The following is a 21302-nucleotide window of genomic DNA, read 5'->3' on the forward strand; positions in this document are numbered from 1 at the left end:
TGGTTTATTTTTTACTTCATCATATGTCTCTTCATAAGTACTGAGGTTAGAAAATTGAAGGTCAAACATTTATTTTTATAAGTCCCACCCCTATGCCCTCTTCCCCTCGGACCATGTCAACAATTTTCAATAAAATGACGAATGTACAGTCTTATCATTGAACTATTATTCTTCCATTGACACGCACGAGTTTGTGCTCATACTGGATAAACAGATGGGCTAATATGATTATGCTCTCCTTGAACCTGAAGTTGCTCCTCTCGCGGAGCAGGCGTTAGCACCGCCGCTGCGTTGATCTGGGCTGTGGGCGGCGCACACTCCCAATATTCTGCCCTTTTCACATACAGCGTGATTCCACGAGTCCTTGCTGCCGCTCCGGCGCGAGACACCCACGAGAGAGAAGCGAATGTCAGAGAGAGATGGAAACACCATCGGCATGAATCACGTATAGCATCCCCCGTGTACCTCGGGAGTACAGTTCCCTTGCTGAAAGCGTTTTCTCCTCACCTAGTATATGTTTTGTTTTCTTTTTGTTTTTGCGCGAATGAAGGGAAGAATATGGAAGTGACTACATCAAAAAGCTTTCTATTGCTCGCTCAGCTCGTGGTCATCTGCTTGATAGGTACGTACTTGAATTATATCTGATTATTTATTTTTTCAAGCAACAGACTTTCTTTAAATTGTGCACTTGAATCGATATTGAGCGTTCTTAGATTTCACGGTGAATTGACGCTGTTGTATTCGCGAGACGTCAAGCTGGTCTAACAGACTTGAGAACACTGATCAGTGCGTGAAGTTCAGGTAGCCTACCATTACATTGTGTCCATTTTTCCAGAGAGGTCCGTACTGAGGCACTAAAATACAATATTGAAAGTGTTTAATTTAAATTTTATGTTAAAATTTTCAAACAACTGGGTTCTGATTATTGCAAGCTGAAGAGTGAAACCGCCACTCTCTCCGTCGCGGAGGAGAAAATCAAAGTGTGGCTTGAGAACGCGGTCTTTTGAAAAGTTACTGACCAAGGGTACATTTTACGCGTGCATCTTTACGCATAATGTGTACATCGTAATGCTAATTTCATATATAGGAGTAGTAAATGCCTGTAATGTAGTAGTTGCATATTTTTGAAACCATGTACCTAAAAAAGTAATTAAATAAATAAATAAATAAATAAATAAATAAATAAATAAATAAATAAATAAATATTGATAGTAGTGAAGTATAAGAGATAATTCGCGTTTATTTGAGTGGGGCCTAGATATAAATTGCGTGCGCACCACAATTACATTTGCTCTGTGTAATTACACACACACACACACACACACACACACACACACCCAAACACACACACACACACACACACACATCTTATCTGAGCATCATTGAACTCCCTTTGAAACCTGGCATTTCTTTGTGTGATGTGTAGGCTACTTTGGACATCAAAGACCATGACACATTTAGAGGGACTCTACTTTATGGTATTCTATTTCAAATAATCCATTTCATTCGAAGAGCTGTACATACGAGCTATACATATATACGGTGGAACAGGATAGGGGGGATTGAATTATTGAATAGAAGGTGTTGCAGAAATCTATGGAGGCCTCTAACAGCCCCCAGGCCTCTGCAAACCTGTGCTCTGATAGAAAATGAGGCCAGGAAAGTCATTAACTAGCAATTATAATGGGCTAATTGCTTTAAAGATTTTAAGAGTTCACTGTTGTCCCTCATTGACTAGCATATCACATGCCAGAATTGAAAAAAAAATGTAATTGTAGGTTATATGGGTTATATAGATTTTCATTTTTTATTTTTTTACCTTTATGTTTCTGTCTGACGATTTCTTCCTTTGAGCTGTAGATAAATGTATTCCTCTATTCATGTGTTACATGCTTTATCTTATGTGGCAGTTGGTTTTTTAATAATATTATATAAGTTATTTGTTTATTATTACATACAAATTGCCCAGTTTCCTCCAAACTTTGAAGATAAAGATGGGTTCTTTTCATCTGAGGTTTGAGCTGTTAGCCAGATCCCATCTCTGAATCCTGCTTCACTATTTTACCCGCGTTCAGCACCAAAGTGCCAAGGAGGAGACTGATATGGTTGGTTTAATCTTTTGGATGCAAGGCGAGACAAAGATTGTAAAAGCTGGCCAAAATCAGGCCGCTAGGAGAAAGGAGACTATTGTGGCATGGCTTTTGAATGGGGGATATTAAATGTGTTGGTACCTGCTCAATGCTGGACTGTATGTTTCCTTTTCCTCCCTCTTCTTCTTCCTTTTTTTCTTTTTAGCTGGGCACTTTAAATGATGCTTTGATGAATTCCGGAGCACAAAGAAAGTGTCGTTTAGTCAGGGATGGGAGACAAGGCCTCGTGGGGAAGAGGTCATGCGAGTGAAAGAAACGCAGGCCCAACACCATCTCTTTCCCGACACAACCTGTTGTGGATGGACTGCTTTCACTGTGCGTCACAAATGGTGGCTGTTTTCGGCAGAGCATGTCCTGGAGGCATTTGTGAATGCGATGGTCAAGACAGATGACAGGCATAATGGGCCTGTCCGTCAGCCAGACTCTGGTGGCCGTGACCATTACAACATTACACGTGTGATGTATGTACCCACTGGCTGGCATTTTGCTATCTGACCCACCCCCACCTCTGTCCTCCAGAAAAGTCATATTTCTATCTAAACCAACAGTAATTCTTTCATATCAGCTCAATGGGACAGACACACGCCAATGCAATATTCAGATTTCACATGAGTTGATTATAGAAAAGGTATGTTATTAACAGACACTCTAATTCAGGGCAGATGACTTTGTAATATGTTATCCATTTATAAAGCAATATAGGTACATCCCTCTAGAGTTACAGGAGTTACCAGAAAACACTCATCTTAGGGGCACACATCCACCGCTGTGACTACATCGCTCTGCCACCACGGATATAAATGTTGGCAACACATCAAACGGCAGAGAAAGGTGTCGCAACCCAACCAAGACTGACCGCAAACACTTTTTTTCCCATTCTATCTATCAGTGAAGTCCCAGTATAAATAAGGCACTGAGGCCACAACAAACAGAGCAGGGGAAGAAGAAGCTTTCTCTTGCTCCTCTCTCTCTCTCTCTCTCTCTCTCTCCTACTCTTTGAAGGGGTGTGGGACACCCTACCCTGCAGCTTGGCATGCCAAAACCTCCCTGTCTCTGCGGCCAGTGAGAAGTGGGGCTGGTTTCCAGTGGACGGCAGTGGGGGTATTTGATGACCAGATTAGTCGGTATTAGGCTCAACGGTATTCAGTCAAGCATGGCGAGGGCTGCATTGAACTTCAGAATCCCTGTTCACCCCCCCCCCCCCCCCCCCCAGCATGGTGGAGGCAAAGAGTTTGGGCAGGGGAGTGGCGGGGGCCTTGAATGGAACGGGAGACTTGGGAATCGAACCTCCGCGCTGGGCCCGCACTCAGTCCCCCCTGTGAATTATGCCGTCAGCCTGGAGATTGTTCTTGTGCGAGCTGGCAGAGGGGACAGCGTTTGTGGGCGCACAGCGATGCAGGAAGCCCCGGGGGTCCCCTTTGTGGGAAGCTATGCGAGTGTGACGTCCAAACGGTGGGGCTTCGGTTTGTCCCGGCGGCGTCGTTTCGCGGAGCAGGATGGTTTCACGCTGAGAGAGACAGAGAGAGCGAGAGAAAGAGGGGCGAAGGCCCAAAAAAACACGCAGTGTATTCGTCCCCTCATGCGAATGTGCGCTCTGCCAGGGCCGTTTCAGACAAACGCACCGGCCCTGGAGCGTCGCCGCTGTCCCCTCAGCCAAGAGGAACTGCAGTGTCAGCCTGCTGACAGGCAGGGCCCACTTTATAGCAGGCTTCTTCACTGCCCGTTTCTCTCAGTGAAGACGTTGACGTTGTGACGGAAATTGGTGAAATAAATAAGTGATAATAATACTAAAGATAACTTTATTTGCAATAAAAATTAAAAAATGGCACATTTCTTCGATAATTTAGGGTAACGTATGTTCTGTTCAGATGTTTAAAGGTTTAAAGGTATACTCGGTGGTCAAGTTATGGAGGGCTTTATGGGTAATGGTGATTTTATCTTTATAGGGCCGATATAACACTGTTAGAATTGATTTAACAATTGCAATTTTGCTGTGCAAAATCAAAAATCATGGTAGTGATAGCAACAAAGTGATAATAAGCATAACATGAACAAACTGTACACCCTTTGCTGTTCTGAATCCTCCATCACAACCACCTGTTTCTGTGAGATTCTGGGCAATTTGTGGCTATTGTGGTGGTTGGTTAACAGTGCGAAACTCTAGTTTTGGTTAATACTTTTACATGGTTTTTATTTGAATAGAAGCACAGTTTCATTCATGTGGAACTGTGTGTGAAATCGTTGACTGTGATTTAATAGCACAAGGATGAAAATTGTTGCCATCAAATTGATACTACAAGAGAAAATATGGTTTTGGACCATATTTTTAGAGTTCTTGCCATTTTTTTTTTTTTTTTTTGTAAAGGTTAGTCTGCCATAATGTATTTTGTGATTTCTGGCCTAGACAGCAAACTGCTGCTTTGCGGCTTTGTGTGATAAGTGGTGTAATTTTGTTTCTTTTATAAGTCCCTTGAGCGCGATGTGTGTGTTGTTATTGTCCTGTTCTGAGACGGCTTTCTGAGCCAGCTGAAGGAGACTTTTCTGGGCTCATCTATTGGAAAATTGTTTGTAATGAAAGGAGTAGGGATAGAAATTTATTTAACAGAGGCATAATTATATTTTAATCGACCTGCCACTCTTTTAAAATCAATGTTTGGAATGTCATGCACATGTTTTTTTGTGCTACCTTTAGCCTGTTTTTTAACTTTCATGTTACACACCAACAACAACAACAATAATAATAATCATAATATAATCAATAATATCCCCATTTGGGATATATAGTAATAAAGTATATATAGGAATAAGTAACTTTGTTATCTTAAAATTGTAAGTACCGTTGGCAGTAAAGTTGTGTTTTGGTTAAATTTAGTACCAGGGCCCAGTTCTGACAGCATGCCATCAGTAGTCCCAGTTTCTGCTGAAGCCCTTGTTAAGGGGCTGACACTCTATCACTCTCTCTTTGCTTGACCTGTCTCACTATCACTCTTCATCTCTCTTTCCCTCGGTCCACTCCTCTCCGTACAGCTTTCTCTCTCTGTATTCTCCCCTCTCTATCTCCATCTCACCTCCTCTGCTTCTCTTTGCATCTCTCTTTCTCCCATCTCTCTGTTGTGGAATTTGTTTAATTTCTGCATTACCCCGCTGGTTCCCCTCGTGGCACTTGGCCATGCCCTTGACTGACCGGTTAATTAATTACAGCTGATGAGGGTGGCCTGTCATGTATCTAAAAGAGCCAGTTGTAACAAGGCTGTTTGGGAGAACAAGAGGAGTTCTATTGGGCGGCTGGTGAAGAATTATCGATTTCTCACCCCTCTCCAGCAGTCTGTGTGTGGTCTCACACCACCTTTCAGAATGACAGCACAGTGGAAATGTACAAATATACTAAATGTAATTCACAGTCAGAACCAAGTAATAAAGAAAACACTTTCATTTTGAAATGAAATGTTTTGTGTGAAATAAGTACAGCGTTGTTTTTTTAAAATTCATTTAACAGGCTGTTTCAAAACTATTTTGTCTTGTCCTCTATTTTTGATGTATTTACTGAGATATAAGGTGGCATTTGAAAGATAGTTTTTCATACTTGAAAAATGTAAAAGGCGGTTTTCACAGCAACTACAGGGGGTTTGGCATGATTTACAGATAAAGTGGTGACATTCTTAGTAATAAATGGCGAAAGAGATGATTTCAGGATTTGAGGTCTACCATTTCACCTGTAGCTCAGCGGTTAATTAGCAATGTTTTCTTAATACCTTAATGTAACTTATTAACAGTATGGAAATTCTGGGCCAGTGTCAATAATCAGTGTAATGTTTTCCTGACCTTGTTAGCCTATAAAGATGCTGATGACAATACAACCCTGTTTTTAATTCATAGCAAAAATGCAAACTACAACTCAGTCAGCATAGCCAACTTATGTAGGACAAATGTAACAAATGATACTTGTATAATTAAATATTTCAACTTGCTTTTATTATTATTATTATTATTAGTAGTAGTAGTAGTAGTAGTAGTAGGAGTAGTAGTGGTGGTAGTAGTAGTAATCGCATCAAATGGTGCATATATAGTGTGTTGCATCATATTGGCCATAATCTTAGCAGTTTCTATTTTTAGTGGGTCGATGTGGGTTCATTGTACACGGTCTCTGTTCTCGCTCATGACATAGCCTCCCAATATTGCGAATTAATTTTGGCTGGCGTCTGGGAGCTGGACCCAGCTGGAGTAGGCTGGAGAGGAGGCCCACTCGTGCCACCCCCTCGGCAGTACCACCTGATCCTCCGACACATTTGTAATGGGCGGAGTCAAAGGGTCACCGTGCCACTGCGCCCGCTCGGTGTTCATGCCAGCTTTCAAAGGGTCCCGTGTCTGTTCGCTATCTAACAGACGCAGAGATGCCATATGTTTGGATCTGGTTGGCATGCCCATCATTTTGTTGTTGAGACGGGATGCTACACAGCCAATTGTATTAACAGGGTCTTATTAAAAATGTTTTTTTTATATGTAAATCTTTGATACTGTGTTATGGAGTTGGCTTCCTTGTCCGGATTTTAACAAGCAAAAGACCATACCGTCAGTCATGGAGGTCTCTGAATATTGCAACTTGGTACATGTAGCCTAAGGTGCGCTCTGGTAAAATGGTGCCACAAATAGCATACATTAACAGTATGTTTCCATTGTGCAATTTTAAAGCTCATGTGTACTACAGGTGTTTTGATTTTGAAGTTTTTTTATGAACTGTAGGCATATATTTATAATGGTAACTTCAATCAGTATCTTTATCGCTTAATGAAGCCAATAGACACTAGTTAGTGTGTCTTTGTACCAATAATGTAGTGCATGCCAAACCGTACTGTGAGAGTTTTTTACTACACTGCTGGTCTTTATGCTGTATTTCAAAGCACCATCTGCAGTACTCTTCTGGAGTGCTGTATGAGTTCTGAAAATTTGATTCGTGGAAACTAGGATGGCTGATTTTGTTGGCAAGGCTGCAGAGTTGACAGACAGTTTGCTGAAAAGTGTGTCAGGGTCAGCCAATCATATAGCAGGCCTACATCGCCACACCAAAAGTCCCCCTGGTCTTCATGTGAGCCTCATTACAGCTAATCTCTCTCTTTTCAATTAGGAAGTTTCTCGAAATAACAACTCACTGGGGTCCTCACGGGCCACCAATGGCATCTTGCAATGGGAAAGAAAGATACCAAAAGTAATTAATTAGTAATATTTTCCTTATTAATCGCCTTCACCTTCCTGTATTACAGGACTACGGGAGATGGAGAGGAGGAGGGGAAAGGCAAGCATGTATCTTAGGCTGAACTGACCTGTCCAGTAGATGAGACCTCCATGACTGCCACAATACGCTACCAGCATGGAGAAACCTAGGATCAGTGACTTCATAACAAAATTATGTAACTCCCTCTACTAGTTGTCCTGGCAACTAATAGCGTTTTGTTGCTGGTTTTGTTTCTCATGAGTTCTGCAAATCTTAAGTGTTTTAGAAATTAAAGATAGAAGATTTAGTGTACTTGTATATGATCTCTCCAGTTTTTCACAAAGGCTTGGTGGATTATATCTGAGAAAACATAATAGAGGGAGGGGTTTGTCTGCATGGTAGTACTTTCTGTACTGTTGCTGGTACCTTTCTCAAGACAATTATGTGCCAAAGTGTGTGTTCATGAGAACTGTACTGGAGAACACACTGGTTTGTATGTGTGCTTTAGAAGTGATCTGATGTAGCTCTCTTTTATGAAATCAGCTTTTTTTTTCTGCCTGTCTTTGTGTTCCAGTCTGCTAGCTAGCATTAACCGTTCATTTGCATTTCACTGTCATCAGCTGCCCACATTGCTGTAAGAGACTCAGCTCCTCAATTTGATTCTTTGATAGCAGTTTCTTAGTACTTGTTCCATACTTGCCCATACTTATTACATACATGTAATACTATGCATACAATCCTCAGTATGTATATCCTGTTATCTCTGCTGACAGAATAGGTTTCCCCGCCAAAATGTAGCAGAGTAGCACTACCCATTACCAGCATTGGCACCAAACCAGCTTTCTCCAGTCCACAGGGCTATCCATGTTCATGCATATTAATAAATGTAATGAAATCGCCAAGGCTCTGGGGAAAGCAGACACAGCAAACTGAGCCTGGTACTTTAAGTCTCTGTCTTATCTGTGCAGCGTACCGTTTGGAATGGCTACCAGGGGAATTAACGCGGGGGCTTGACACGGTGGTTTGCATTCATACCCGGTCACCTGCAGGGCATGAGATGAACACTGTCCGAAGAGGAGGAGGAGGAGGAGGTGTAGAGAGAGGGAGAGAGAGGGATAGAGAGAGGTTTTTTTATACACCATTTATTTAAACACTGCAAAAAACTGTTTACAGAATAAACAATAACCTTCAATCCAATTATGTTAAAATGTTCATAAAAGAAACTAAAAAGGGACAAAAGGCCAATAAAGATTTAAACAGAAACAAATAAAACCACAATGAAACCCATACTAAGCTATTAAACCATCAGAGAGAGAGAGAGAGAGGGGGGAGAGAGGGAGAGAGAGACTCCAGCTTCGTATAATAACCTTTGAATAACCATGGAATGGATTTTAAGAGCTTTATTCTTTAGTCAACATCGTCAAATATTTTGAAGGCTGAGATACTCAGAAATGCCTAATCCATCTCCAGATTGGCAAAAATGTTTTAACGTTATCTAGGTTCGATCAGCCGCTGTACCGAAAGATCTTTGTGCCACTTTACGCTCCAAATGGAGCCCTGGTTTTATTGTTAAGATAGCATTTTCAATATCAGTATTCCATTTTCTACATCAGTGTTCCCTTACTTTTCAAGTTTTCTGAGTACTCGGTGCTTATACCTTTGTCTGCTGCAGATGTCTGTATGTGTATTTGCATGTTTGTTATGTTTATGTGTCCTTGTTCTCTGTTGTATGTGTTGGGTGTGTGTGCATGTGTGTGTGTATGTGTTGTGTTATTTTGTGATTATAGTATCGGATTGTGTGTGTTGAAACTATGCGCGTGTATTTGTGTTGTGCTATGTTATGTTATGACTGTATGTGTATTCAGTGTCTGTTGTGTGTGTAGAAGGGTGCAGTGTGAGGTGGCTCATTGGCAGATGATGGAGGAGATCCGAGAGGGGGGGGTGGGGGGGGTGGCACATGTCGTGGGTCTGGCAGGAAGTAGGGGTCAGGTGACACCCTCCCCTCCATCGCTCTAGACATCTGTGTGTCCCTGTGTTTTCACCGGGGGAGAGGAGTGTGCGCGGGCGTTTTTCGGGAAGCTGTGTGGACTCACGCTATGAAGAGGGCCAGGCAACGCCGTGGGCAATGCCAGCTCTCTCCGCATACGAGCACACGCGACGAGGATCTGACCACACGCTGGGCAGCCAGACTGCCTTTCAAACATGCATGCATGCATGCTGTCCATGGCTTCTCTGTGTAAAGCAATTCTGCAGATACCGTTTTCTATCAACGTGCAAAAAATATCAAATTCACAGGATGTGAAAGCTTAGTGAAATCACACAGACAGAACGTGAGGGTGCTCTTGCTATGAACACATGAAATGCCTCTGTATTGACTTACTTGTCATGTATGAGTTGTCATGCCTCTAGAGAATAATGTATCTCGTATTTTATTAATGGTACTTGCTGTGTTTAGTTTATATCATATTAACCTATACTGGAGCCATGGTATCTAAAAGACAGCATCTGCTTTAGAAAAGATATGCTCGAGCCAGATTTATTTCTTTATTTCTAAAATAAATGAGAAAACTGGTTTTCCATTTGAAATCAGTCTCATTCAACTTCAAATACAGACAGGGCACTGTGCCAGTCCTAATTTGGATGGAGTCAATGGAGCAAGGAGACAATATTATGCGTTGGCTATTAATGTTATAAAAATATGGCGCTGTGAAAATAGACTTAACAAATGCATTTTTTTCTATTTACTGCTGTAGCTATTTTCATTTTTTACTTCATACATTAAAACCCGACTGGGCTAAATCTAATTGCGTAAAGGAAGGGACAAACCATCAGTGGTGTTGATAAACATGTAATTACCACAGATGTCGATGCAACAGAGTTTTATGTTAGCCCTGAGGGGGGGGGGGGGGGGGGGGTTTCGGTTATTGTATTACGTTGCATTAAGTCTGCCGTTCCATTGGACTCGGTTTCAGGCCCCTTGCAGGTGATCCTCCTAACCGAGGCACAATCAGACCCCACGACTCTCGGAAATGAGATGCAGGCGGCCATAAAAGACCCCTCTCTGCCGGTGAAATGTAATCAGCTCAGTGTAAAAAAAAAAAAGGGTGGCTCACTGGAATCCCCCCAACAGACCCTGGGGTAACGGGAGAAAACAGGCAGCTAGTGCGCCTTTTTAAATCACTTCTGCCTCCGTCAACTTATTCCTCGGGCCCTTGTCCGGTTGCCCGTGTGGGATTAGATTAAGCCTGTCTGGACTCACTCTTGCCAGCTCCCCCCCCCCCCAAAAAAACCCCGGGATCACAGACTTCTGTGTTCCGAAGGAAGCCTTTATGCGTCTGGAAATCTTGTTAAAAAGATTTTCCAAAGCAGTCCAATGCCTTTTTTTTTTTTTTTTTGGAAGGGGAAAAAGCATCATATGCGCATCGCTCTTGTTTGTTTTGTGGAATGTAGTAGGGTGGATAATGGGGGGGGTCTCTTATCTACAGGCAGTTTATATTTTTAGCCACCGCTGTTAAAACTACAACACTGACAAGAATCTATTGAAATGAACAAATTGGTCTCTATCTCATGTTATCTGAACCCTGTCATTAAGTTTATTCACAGGTTCTTGGCTGAATTCACTGAACTCTGTGAACAAAAACATAGCCAGTGATCCAGGATGTCGTTATGAGGGATGAACGTTCTTTATTCATGCTTTCGTCATGGTAACTGTCAAAAAAGAGCGTGAAGGCCATCCGTTCCTCTCTCGAAACCCACGATTCAGGCTGTATGCCTGTATCTTCATGGTGGCTGGCCCTATCCGGTGTGGAGCAACGGAAGTCTGTGTTGTGAAACGGCTAAAGGCCACGAAGGGTTCAAAGTAAATGCGAAGCTCCGGCTTGTTATGGTGAAGTGCGCTCCTGCGCTTTCCTCAGTCATCAGCTTTTATAAACACTGCGTGAAATTGAGCTCGGTGTTTAAAACATCTGCAGCCCCTCAGTACATGTTTATAAATGTTCACCGTGTAAGTAATGGCTGAAGGAATTAGAAAGGGTAGTCGGTTAAAACAAAAGGGGCTCTTTTTTCCCCCTCCTTCGGATTCAGGAAGTCCTTCTTAAGTTACACTGACGGCTGGCTGACAATAACAGGGATTGTGTTTGAATGCGTCGTTGAGAAGGTTGACTGGTGGAGTTGGCTCGCAACGGAAAAGTGCGATTTTGGGCCTGGGGGGTGGTGGGGGGGGGGGGGGCGGCAGTGGGGTCGAGAGCGTCTGGCCGCCGGGTTCCCTGGTAAAATGATATAAACTCATACGGGCCGGGCTGAAAGGAGGCTGGCTGAATTTGTGTCCATGGTAATGGGTGCGAGACTGGAGGAAGTCACGGTGGCCAGAAGCCATGAGGAGGTCCGCTTGTTCTCGGGGGGCCGGGCTCAACGCGCCGTGCATGCTGATCGGGGCCTCGTTCCAGTCTGGCGCTCTGATTGTGCCGCGGAGGGAAAGCGTATATCACCGCTGGATCGAGGCAGACCGCCGATTGCTCGTGGGTTTTAGGCCCTCAGCAGGTGACGGTGGACTGATATGGCAGAAACATATGGCCTGGCTTTGTGGAAAAAAAACCCACAAGATGATCATATTTCCGTTTTGTACACACTCGTGTGTTTGGCGCACATCCAGAGCAAATAATGGAGGAAATTAATCATGGAATTCATTTTCATTCTCTAATTAGGCTGGTTTAGTCCTGACTTTAGTGACACATTCGGTTTTATTTACACACGAACACACACTCATGCCACACACACAGGTGCGCGCACGCACACACACATTCACACACTCACACACAAACAACTCCCAACACAACTTATACCTTTGGCTTTTTTTCTTGAATATGTCGTTCTATAAATACGTCTGTACAGTTATCTGTAGAATGGATAAGTTGTTGCGGTGCATTGTTACGACCCACTTTAAAGACATAATTAGACAGGAAGGTGTTTGCCAGCACACTCTCTTACGTGACTTCTGGCCCTGCTCTGTTGACACAAGCCTACCCCTCTGATACTACCTCATCAGGTCACAGTAGTCTGGCGTCCTGACATTCTGCCAACCTAAGAACAGTGTGTTGACTTTAGGATTTTCCAACGAACAAGTTTTCTGTGTTTGAAACTGCCACTACTGATCCACAAGCCCGCTATAATTTTTGTTACGGTCTTTGAAACCTTGACTTCTTGTGATTTGTGATTTTAGACCTTAGAAAGACTGACAATATGTTCTCTGTACCTCTGGCAAATGTACCAAAGGGTGATACAGAGAGGTTCTATTTCAGAAAGGCCTAATTCTGTTATGTATTGTTGCAAGCAAACAGCTGAACTTCAGTTAGCTTCACAGTTGTTTAATCAGCAGTAAATTATGTTCAGTGAAGAATGGATGATTGTCGTCTAAACAGGTGCACAAAGGTGCTGGCTGTGCAACTGGTCTTCATATTTTTCTTTGCAAACACGGATTTCATCCAAAATAGTGTTTATTAATGTTGTGGGTATTCCCTTGTGTAGGTACTGTATACAGAACCTTTTCCAGCTTTGATGCTGCTCTAAGGACTTTGGCATCAGGTTTTTAAGTGACCATGATTCCCCGCCGGCTGTTGTGTGTGGAGCCTCACCGTGTTGACATGTAGCCGGTCTAAATCTGATCTGTAATGGGTTTTGAAGTGTTGCCGGTGTCCCCGTCTCTGGAGATAGGGGATTTGCCTGCATCAGTCCTGTCTCAATGCTAATGTTTGTTTTCACTCTCACCTTCTGCTGAAAGCAGAGGGACCTCACACAGACAGCCGTGTGAACATACGCGCATGCATACGCACATACCCACGCGAGCATGTTCTTACTCGCTCGGTCTTACACAAGCACATACTGCTCAAACAGACACAAAAATGTATGTTCACATGCAGACACCCCCCTCCCTCCCCCCCAGGCCATACACAATTATTCTGGTGGGCCTCTTGCTTCTTTGTGTTCTGTCAGTGCTCACGAGAGCTCTTGTTGTGAGATATCCATGAGACGTAGCCCACTTTTAGCAAACGCAACTGGAGATGTGTGTTTACGTTAAACAAACCCCACCAGCAGAGATTAACGAGCGCCTTATGTACTGTTTATATTCAGATCATGCAACATTGTGGGAGCGAGACCTGACCCTTAATGCCTCTCTTTTGAGTCATTTCGATCAAATGCATTTTCTTTTGGATTACTTACGGGAACTTCTGAAAATGTACAGGATGTGGCGCGTTCAACTTAGTTTATGAACAGGTGCTTGGTAGGCTCAGGGTAATCCAGTTAAAGACATATACAGCTGTGAAAGACAGACAATATTGCCTTAATGGTCAAGTAATGCGAGAAACGGGGAAGATCAAAATTCCCCGGGTCAAAATCAGTGTGTTTGCAGACAAAATCTATGTGTGTGTGTGTGTGTGTGTGTTTGTGTGTGCACATGTACGTGCATGCATATATGCGTGTGTGTATGTGTGTGCTGTGTGTGTGTGTGAATCCCAGCTGTCCGAATGTGTTAGGCCGTCTTCCATCAGCAGGCAGTTAATTCTCACGGTTACTATATGTCATGATTTTGGCTGCAGAACCAACAGCTGGATCATAATGTATATGGATATATGCAGATCCACTCTATTGTTCATGTGTTTTGACCAAGACAAATTACACATACACGTGCAATTTTAAAAAATATATAATTTCCCCATGAAAATAGTACTCTGCTGGAATCTGAGGAACAACAGAGTCAAATATAGGATTTGAACGTGCAAACCCCCCTGTCTGTTGTAGCCATATGTCTTATGTCATAATGCTGTGTTTCAGTTGTGTCCTTGTTGGGAAGGCATTTCTTTCCCACACTTTCCTGGGAATTGGCCATTCTGCAAGTCTCTCAGGCTTTGGATACATGTTGATGTGATATTGCCAATGGTTACATGCAAAATAAAACCATAAGTACTGTTGGAATATAATCGCAATAGAAAAGAGACAATTCCAGCTGTGGAACCTGTGCACAGCTAACTGCTAATTATGTAAGGATGCCCCTTTTATGAAGAGAAAACCATTTAAAAAAATTGTTTTCTATTAATAAAAACTGTATCCACACACAGTTGGCTATGTTTAATGTCTTAGTTGGCACTACCTCACTTGTATCAGGTTCTGCACTGATAAACCAGAGACAGGATTTAGGCTCGCTTTCCTTTTGCGATATGAATAACACATTGCTTCTCTCACAGAACAGCATGGCTTCTCACCCTTATAAATAATTTTACGGTCCAAGAGATGAACACATGTCCCCGGCACAACCGGTCACACGTTCAAAGTACAGGCCAAGTCTCCCTGTGTTTCTGTCAGATTTGGGGTGCTTTAATTCTCTTCGGCATCAATATTCTGTATATTACACTGTACACAGTGAAAATCCCATCAAAATTCTCTTGAAGATCCCCTACCCACTGAATATACTGTCAGAATCCCATCATTCCTTTCTGGCAACCCAGTATGTAATTTTCATTGACAATCTATGATGGCTATTCAAATGGAAACTTTCACCACTGACAGTGCGTGACTTGTTCGAGCAGAATCTTCATTCAAGCAGATCTTCGTCTTTCATTGATGCCATTTTGTTGTTGTTTTTTTCAATCAGTATCATTCTCTTTTCGCATTCTGTGATTTACAACCAGAATACAGTGTGTATCAGTTAACAGGCAGGCTTGTTTTACAGAATATTTTTCCTGTAATATTCCACGAGTCCTCAGTGATTCTGATTCCACTGATTATTCACAATCCTCTGCTGATAGTCTGTGGGTGTTGGAGTATATATAAACTCCTTTCTGTAGAGCAGTGAAGACAGGCAGAACCTGTCCTCGCGTTTAGTTATGATGATTATAGAGTCTGCATCTTTTGGAGTTTGAGTGTACTTGTAAAAGGTCATTTCTGTGTCTCAGGAGCGTGCTCATTTGCTTCTTCGGTTCCACCTGTACAGTATACGAGCATGACTCAGCTGCTTCTGTGTAGTACTGAATGTCTCCACTGTGAGGAAGATGAAAACTGAGGATGGATCTGAGGAGGAATGCTGCTCCTCGATGTTCACGTCTCTTTTCGCCATGCTGTAATTAAAGATCCTATAGAATTAACTAGAAACCAAAGACCTGACAAACTGTCCCCTTGTGGATGGAGTGAAACACAATGCCCTCCCTGCAAATAATTAAACAGGAAGTCGGCTGATATGATTGTCTGCTTGCTCTACTGTTTGTTGAGATGCTCCACATTTGCAGGGTATACTTGGGTTGAATGCATTAATCTAAGCTTTAACAGCCCAACAATGGTGTCAAGTTTTGAACACTGGAAACTTGAACAGGTCGTTCAGTCAGTGGTCAGAAGTCAGAAGTCATGGCAAAAGCAAGCTTTGAGTTCAGTCATACCTGTGTAGTGCTTGAAATAACGAGATTAAACCACTTTGTCCAAAGTGTCAGTGATACGTCCAGTCATACTCTACTGATGTAGCAAGGCTCTCTCTCTTTTCTCTCTTGGAAGTTGAGTAATTTCAAAATTATGTAGGAACTGGTGACTGGACAATCAAATCATCAACATTTCATAGGTCCTTGTTGAACGGAGCAGAATTTATATTTGTGTCTTGCCTCATTTTTAAATCTGAAATTATATAATTGCACCTGTTGAGCTGGAAGGTGTTTTATATGAAACCAGTTGAATGTGTTTATTTCCTATTGATCCAGCCAGATTTGGCCAATGGTGTTCAGGTGTTGGAAATTTTTATCTATAGCACCATACAACTACCAACGCTGCACCATAAGAGAATGTAGCATCTCAATCCAACTGTACTTAGTTTTACTTAATTCCGCCCCCACTTAGCTGGGTATTTTAATAGAAGCTTTGGAGAAGCGGTGTAATGACTGTTGTTATCAGTGATTATGTGCTGATGGCTAATTAAGCGAAAAGGCTGCTGGAGCGTTGTCTCTGTTCGGCTGTTTGCTTGTTAATTTCAGTCTCATTATTTAGGCGTTGGTCCCAGTGAGGAAGACCATTATGGCTAGGCAGGCGATATGTTTGAACATTAGACAATACTGAGCTGAATTATCTGAGTTGAATAGAGTCATTACAGGATCCACTCCCAGGTTTCATGGAGAAAATAACACGCACACACCAACTCACAATTAATTTCATGATGAAATAGAAACATTCTCATTATTTCCCACAATGAATTGCCATAAACATATTAAATATAAAAACCTTTTTTTAAAAGTCATTTACAAATATATTGACCATGTACACTTTAATAACGCATCGTGTGTCGCATATATGTTTGCAGTGAATATTTATATTTCACTGTATTCCTGCACCTCTAACTGTGGATAAACAAAGCCAGCCAATGTCTCAGTGTGCTCATATAAAAATAAGTTGCCCAATGGATATTGTCCAGCACCAAGTCTACATTTGGTACTCCCTGCAGCCTGGAGCTGCTGGCGTTCCATACCAGTGTGTGTAAGAGAGAAACAGAGAGAAATAGAGACAGAATAGAGAACACTAAGTGGTTGTTTGTGTTATAATGTCTCATTAACATCTCTTCGCGAGGAGGTTGAAACTAAGTGGTTGCTGATTTTTTCGTTCCTACACAGTGCAGTGTAATTAGAGCTAAAAGCAGGGTGAAATTGATCCACTTAGAGCTGAGGCGTAGTTGCAGATTTACCCCAGATTTGTCTCTTTCAGCATGGGGCTCTAGCAGAAGCTGTATTGTATCAGGGTTGTCCTTGTTTGTATGAGAACATTATAGTGAGAGTTAAACACAAACCTGACCACAATGATCTGTCACTTACTCAGGTTGTAGCCAGGCAAGCAAGTGCAAGTATAAACAGGCCCTACAGGAAACTGATGTGTGTATCACACCTGTGCCTACCATGCTATACTGGTTTCTTATACTAATAACATGTTTCTAAAATGAAAAGATAGCATTTTAAAAATGTATATACAGTTGTATGCACATCCAAGCTATGCTGTATAGATACAGGGCCAAAAGGAATGAGATAAAGCCTACAAACTACTACAATGAGATACATAATTAGAGAGGAAGGTGTTAGCCAGAACACTCTCTTACATGACCTCATCAACCCGCAATAGGCTGCCTGATTTAGCTGCCAAATTTAAGGAGAGGTTCTATTCATGCAAGCAGGCGACATTCTCGTCAGGATGTTCAAAAGTGTGCTGCTTTGATTACCACACGGCCATACGGAGCCTCCACAGAAACGGGCGGATAAAACGAAGCCCTTTGCCGCTGCTCAGTAAGCTCCTTATTCTCTGCTTCAGATGAGCCTGTGCCCTTTGCCTTAATTGCTGCTCACCTCTCTCTGCCGTGGTCCTGCCTCTTCTTCCGCTGCCCTCTCGCTCTCTCTTTGTTGCGATAGTGGGAACAGCTGGCCGAAAAAACCCATGAACTCGAGATTCTGCCTGAGATTTTCTCGCTTCCCAGAAGATGAATTGCGGCTCATTGGAGCTCACAAGAGCAATTAATGTACCTCTTAAGCACTTGACACACTACAAGCTCCTTGCCCTCAAAGCCATTGCAAGATTTGAGCATAGGTGTACCGAGTCTTAACAAATTGGTCCTAGTTATCGTCAGGGCTAAATTGGGGTTAAAATCGTGCACAGTTCTTCCAACGTAATTCATTAACTATGAGTCAGTATGTTGCAATGAAGACAGCAGAGCAAGTCAGGTAAAAAGATGCATGACTCAGTGTGGCATGGTGTTCCCAGCTAAATAGCATAGACCAGAGAGGCAGAGTCTCAGAGACTACTGGTCTACCCTCTTTACTGTTACAGGTTACAAGTTATTTCTGCTATGTCTGGGCCCTGGAAATATGGCCCTGTGGACTCAAGCACATAAACTCTATAATAGCCGTTGTGAAATAAACCTTTTCCAGTAAGCACGAGTGGCTCTATGTATAAATATCAGACTAGGCTAAACCAGAGATAATTTTACACTTGTTTTAAAGTAACATTTTGATGCCCACTATCATTCGAGAGGACATTGGCTTTGTAGGGTTTCGTAAATTATCATCAAGAGCGATCTTCCAGCTTACACATAATGTTTTCACTGTGTGCTTATGGTGAAGCAGGCGGCATTATGAGGACATCACAAAGACGTCATGACAACGCTGTGAGAACATCCATGTCATCAGGGTTAAACACTGGTAGTCAACCCACCGGATGAGTCATCCCCGTCCACAGCACCGTTCAGATTCAAAATCCTTAAAATAGACAGGCTCTGTATGTAAATGAGACATTTGTATCTGACAGTTATTCTTCCTAACAGCCTGCTTCTGTGGCTTGATGGGCTCTGTTTAAATTAATAATCCACATGATATTTATTTTAATTGTATCATTGCTGTCTGTCGCATCATCTCATTTCAGATTGAAGAGAAGGAATTGCAGAGTGTGTGCTTTCTTTAATTTGTTTTGGAGATGGTAACACTCATGCCCATGATTTAGCTGTTACTATTCAAATCTGTAAACTGTATTCATCAAGGCTTATAAATTAAATAGCAGTATAGATTTTAAGGACTTAATCTAAATGCCCCTAGCCCTTAAATCTGTATGAAGTCAATTAAGTTCTCTTAAAATCAGTTGTTCAGCTTCTAGAGTAATTTGTAGTTTGACAATGTAACAGAATGTTTGGCTCCATAATGAACCGTGTCTGATGGACGTTTCCACGGATTGCGAGAATGATTTTATGTCGCCGTAGCTGGGTTAGGTTTACATATGTGACCATTTCCAGCCCAGCGTGAGGGTAATGAAGTGAAATTGCTGATGTGAATACAGCGGCGTTTGGAGGCAGCAGGTGGTAGCCCCCCCCCCCCCCCCCCCCCCTTCTCCTGTGCGTGTGACCGTACGTCTCTATATCCGCTGCCTGTCTCTGGAGAATGGGCTACAGCCGATGGCCGTTCTTTCCGTTCCGGTGAGCGCTCTTCCGGGGCCTCATTCTTCCATTCCATTCAAAACTAGCTGCCATTTAACGGCGGCTTCTCCTTCATCACATTGTCATTATCGGTCCTATTTATTAAACAAATTCATGGTGGAAATGGGAGGGGGCAGACTTTGTTGAGGTGTCTGAATGAAGATATCACGCGTCACACGTACAGAGACTCTGTCACCCCTCGTCGTCCTTCAAATTCAGACTCAGTTTAGACTGAGTATGACTTTAAATAATTTTAAGTACTGAATAAACATAGCGAGGTGGAGCAGTATTAAACAGATAGATAATAACTGTAGTGGTGTATTTGCTGACTGTTTAAAAATACAAGCAAGCCCATGAAATAAAGTGAGATCAAGACTTCTTCCTGACTTCTTCCATCAAAATAAATAGATAAATAAATAAATACAAATAAAAGACTTCTTCCTGAGAGTAGACGTGAGATTGACTTCCCTTGTCATGGTTAAATCCTCTAAAAACACTGCCTTGGTTCACGAATGTTCAGTGTAATTTAATATAAGCCCTGTTTATCTGGGAGGGATCCGGGGGGAAACTCTCCATAAGACTGTTTTGTTAGAGGTTACCGGTGAAGCTCATTGTTGAGCGAGCTAGCATTGTCCACTGCCTCAGTTTCAGCACAAAAGGAGACTAATTCCCCACCTGGTTTTGTTCTTTATGTTTCAGCTGAAGTGGTGCAAGGATACTTCAGAAGCCAGCGCAAATTCACGGAGGACATTGACTGGTCCTACGCTGGTAAGCATGGCTCAGCTGATCCCAGATCAGCCTCTAGGAAAACACACCCAACCACCTGCTATCTTTTGAGCTTATGGTAGATTTGCTTTTGCTTACAAGCTCTATGAGGGCCCTTCGGGGCCAACAGGTGAGGTCTCGGTTTGTTTGATTGTGGTTAGTTTTGTGATTTCAGGGAAAACTCTGTTTATTGAGGTAACAGTTGAGTGATTGACGCAGACAACCTGCCATCTGTTTTTAATTATTTAATTTTATATACACAATGCTGTTCTTATTGTTACTGTCAATCATATTTTACTGCAGATGTGTTTGTGAAAATCCACTTAGAATGCTGCAGGGATCAAGCAATGAAAAACTGACACTTGATTATACAGTAATCATTTACCAGAATAGATATGGAGATCATTTTCGCATGCTCTATAAATGAGAAAATGACTTTGAGGTTTTATAAATTAAACACAAGTCTTTGGTTGGACATGTCAGTCTGGCCAACCCAGCCTAGTAGACGACATTTGGATGCATGCCTAGTGCTTCCAGCCAAACCATGCCCTTTATATCACAAAGCTCTTCACAGTGAACGGGGGAAAACCACTCCTACCTGGACTGTGCATTGCAGCCGTTTCACCACACATCAGCCTGAAGTGGAATGAGGGGGGCGGGGATTTTCAAGCCAGTTAAACTGTTTTCTTTTTAAAAGGTACCACTTTAGCTTTAGCTGCTCTGTGTTTAGAGGTTTATAGCTATAGGTTTTATAAAATACACAGTTTGTGGAAAATTAAATTCAGAAATGTCAAATAAATACAGGAATTCAAACGACAACTTTCAAACTATCAAATTAACTGTGAGGTCAGCAAGCACAGTGTGACCCTAAACCAAGGTTGGGGTCAAGTTAGCTGTCTGGCAGTCCATGTTTAGGAAATAGAGTATTGTCTCAGTCATATGCATGAGCACTAGCAGAGCTAAGCCATAGTCCTGTCAGTGCATGCACCACTGAACATAGAAGATTAGGAATTTTGTTTAGTCCTTTACAAACCGAGCTGTTATGGTATCAAAAAACTGATCTTGCTCTTGTTTTGTGTGTGAAATTTTCTCACGCAAAACTTTCTCTGATTTTACTTGCTTGCACTGTGATTCACTAAGTGACTTTTTCATGAAATAGTGTCCATGACGTGACCATGCTTGCTATAGTTTTCGTGGGAACGTAGCTTCA

General features: G+C 42.3%; 1 protein-coding gene across 4 annotated transcripts in view; it reads left to right on the plus strand.

Moving 5' to 3' along the window:
- Positions 1-210: 210 nt before the first annotated feature.
- LOC118231203 (receptor-type tyrosine-protein phosphatase zeta-like) overlaps positions 211-21302 on the plus strand; it is a 56643-nt gene continuing 35551 nt past the window's right edge. For 2 of the 4 annotated variants that reach the window (XM_035424817.1, XM_035424819.1), the window contains exons 1-2: positions 211-622; positions 20027-20095. In XM_035424817.1, coding sequence (XP_035280708.1) covers positions 559-622; positions 20027-20095 — 133 coding nt within the window. In that variant the 5' untranslated portion in view covers positions 211-558. The remainder of the gene's footprint in view (positions 623-20026; positions 20096-21302) is intronic. The other 2 variants (XM_035424820.1, XM_035424821.1) reach the window with 1 other exon arrangement.

This window comes from Anguilla anguilla, chromosome 7, assembly GCF_013347855.1.
Source record: "Anguilla anguilla isolate fAngAng1 chromosome 7, fAngAng1.pri, whole genome shotgun sequence".
In the NCBI taxonomy this organism is placed as follows: Eukaryota; Metazoa; Chordata; class Actinopteri; order Anguilliformes; family Anguillidae; genus Anguilla; species Anguilla anguilla.